At 42.8% G+C, this 797-nt stretch overlaps 2 protein-coding genes across 2 annotated transcripts; both read right to left on the bottom strand.

Moving 5' to 3' along the window:
* Positions 1–61: 61 nt before the first annotated feature.
* Positions 62–262, bottom strand: Tsp_08079 (conserved hypothetical protein; the record flags this gene model as incomplete). Its single annotated transcript, XM_003373436.1, has 1 exon — positions 62–262. A coding segment is annotated over exon 1 (201 nt), but the record flags the coding sequence as incomplete, so codon positions are not given.
* A 142-nt stretch (positions 263–404) lies between these two features.
* On the bottom strand, positions 405–519 carry Tsp_08078a (conserved hypothetical protein; the record flags this gene model as incomplete). Its single annotated transcript, XM_003373435.1, has 1 exon — positions 405–519. A coding segment is annotated over one exon (115 nt), but the record flags the coding sequence as incomplete, so codon positions are not given.
* Positions 520–797: the final 278 nt, after the last annotated feature.

Raw genomic sequence — 797 nt, 5'->3', positions numbered from 1 at the left:
ACACTGCACGACGCGACCCTAACCGTATCAAATGATCAAAGTCCATATTTTCAAAGCTCACCTCTTCCTCTCCCGGTTGCGGTACCAGAGGCCTGCCGCCTTGCTCGGATCCCAGCAATGGGATCTCAAGCAAGGTTTTTTTCAGCCCGACCGCCCCCGCGCCGCCCCCCGCCCTCCTGCCCGTTAACGGGGACTTCCCTCGGCGGAGTCTCCTAGTCCCGTGCTGGCCAGAGACCGGTTTTAAAGAGATGACCCTGTCCATTTGTGTGGTAATGGACGTTGTTTGAAATCTTGTGCAATGGGATTTCAACACCTATGTGAATTCGTAAGACGTATCTGTCCTAGAGGCAGTTATGCAAATTCGCACAATTGACGTAGTGCTGAGACTCTGTTTCGGTGCCAATCTAGTGGTGATCGTTACTCCCCCAAGAGGAACGGTAAGCGTCGCTATGCGTTTGTGTTATTGTTACGCTGGCTCTGACACTTGGCCAATGATTGACATCAGATTTGCCGTCACACCTTTAACTAGTTCATTTGGCGTTGCACCTTTCATCAGTTTAGGCATAATACATTTGAAGTTAATCTCCCTCGAGAGTTTCCCCTTATAATCATGCTAAATAGTTTAAATTTGGTAACATTTTATATATTAATTTATTCATTTAAGAACTTAAATGATAAATGAAATATAATGTTCATTCATCTAATAATTGGGAAAATTCAGTTTTTGTTTACATTACACTGTTTTAAAGTTGAAAAGTTTATCAGTTTTTCATTTACATTTCATCTTATAAAAAGTT

Source organism: Trichinella spiralis, assembly GCF_000181795.1.
Source record: "Trichinella spiralis strain ISS 195 chromosome Unknown Scfld6, whole genome shotgun sequence".
Classification (NCBI taxonomy): Eukaryota; Metazoa; Nematoda; class Enoplea; order Trichinellida; family Trichinellidae; genus Trichinella; species Trichinella spiralis.
Note: the sequence above shows the minus strand (reverse complement) of the source record. Positions and strands in the feature narration are given on the sequence as shown.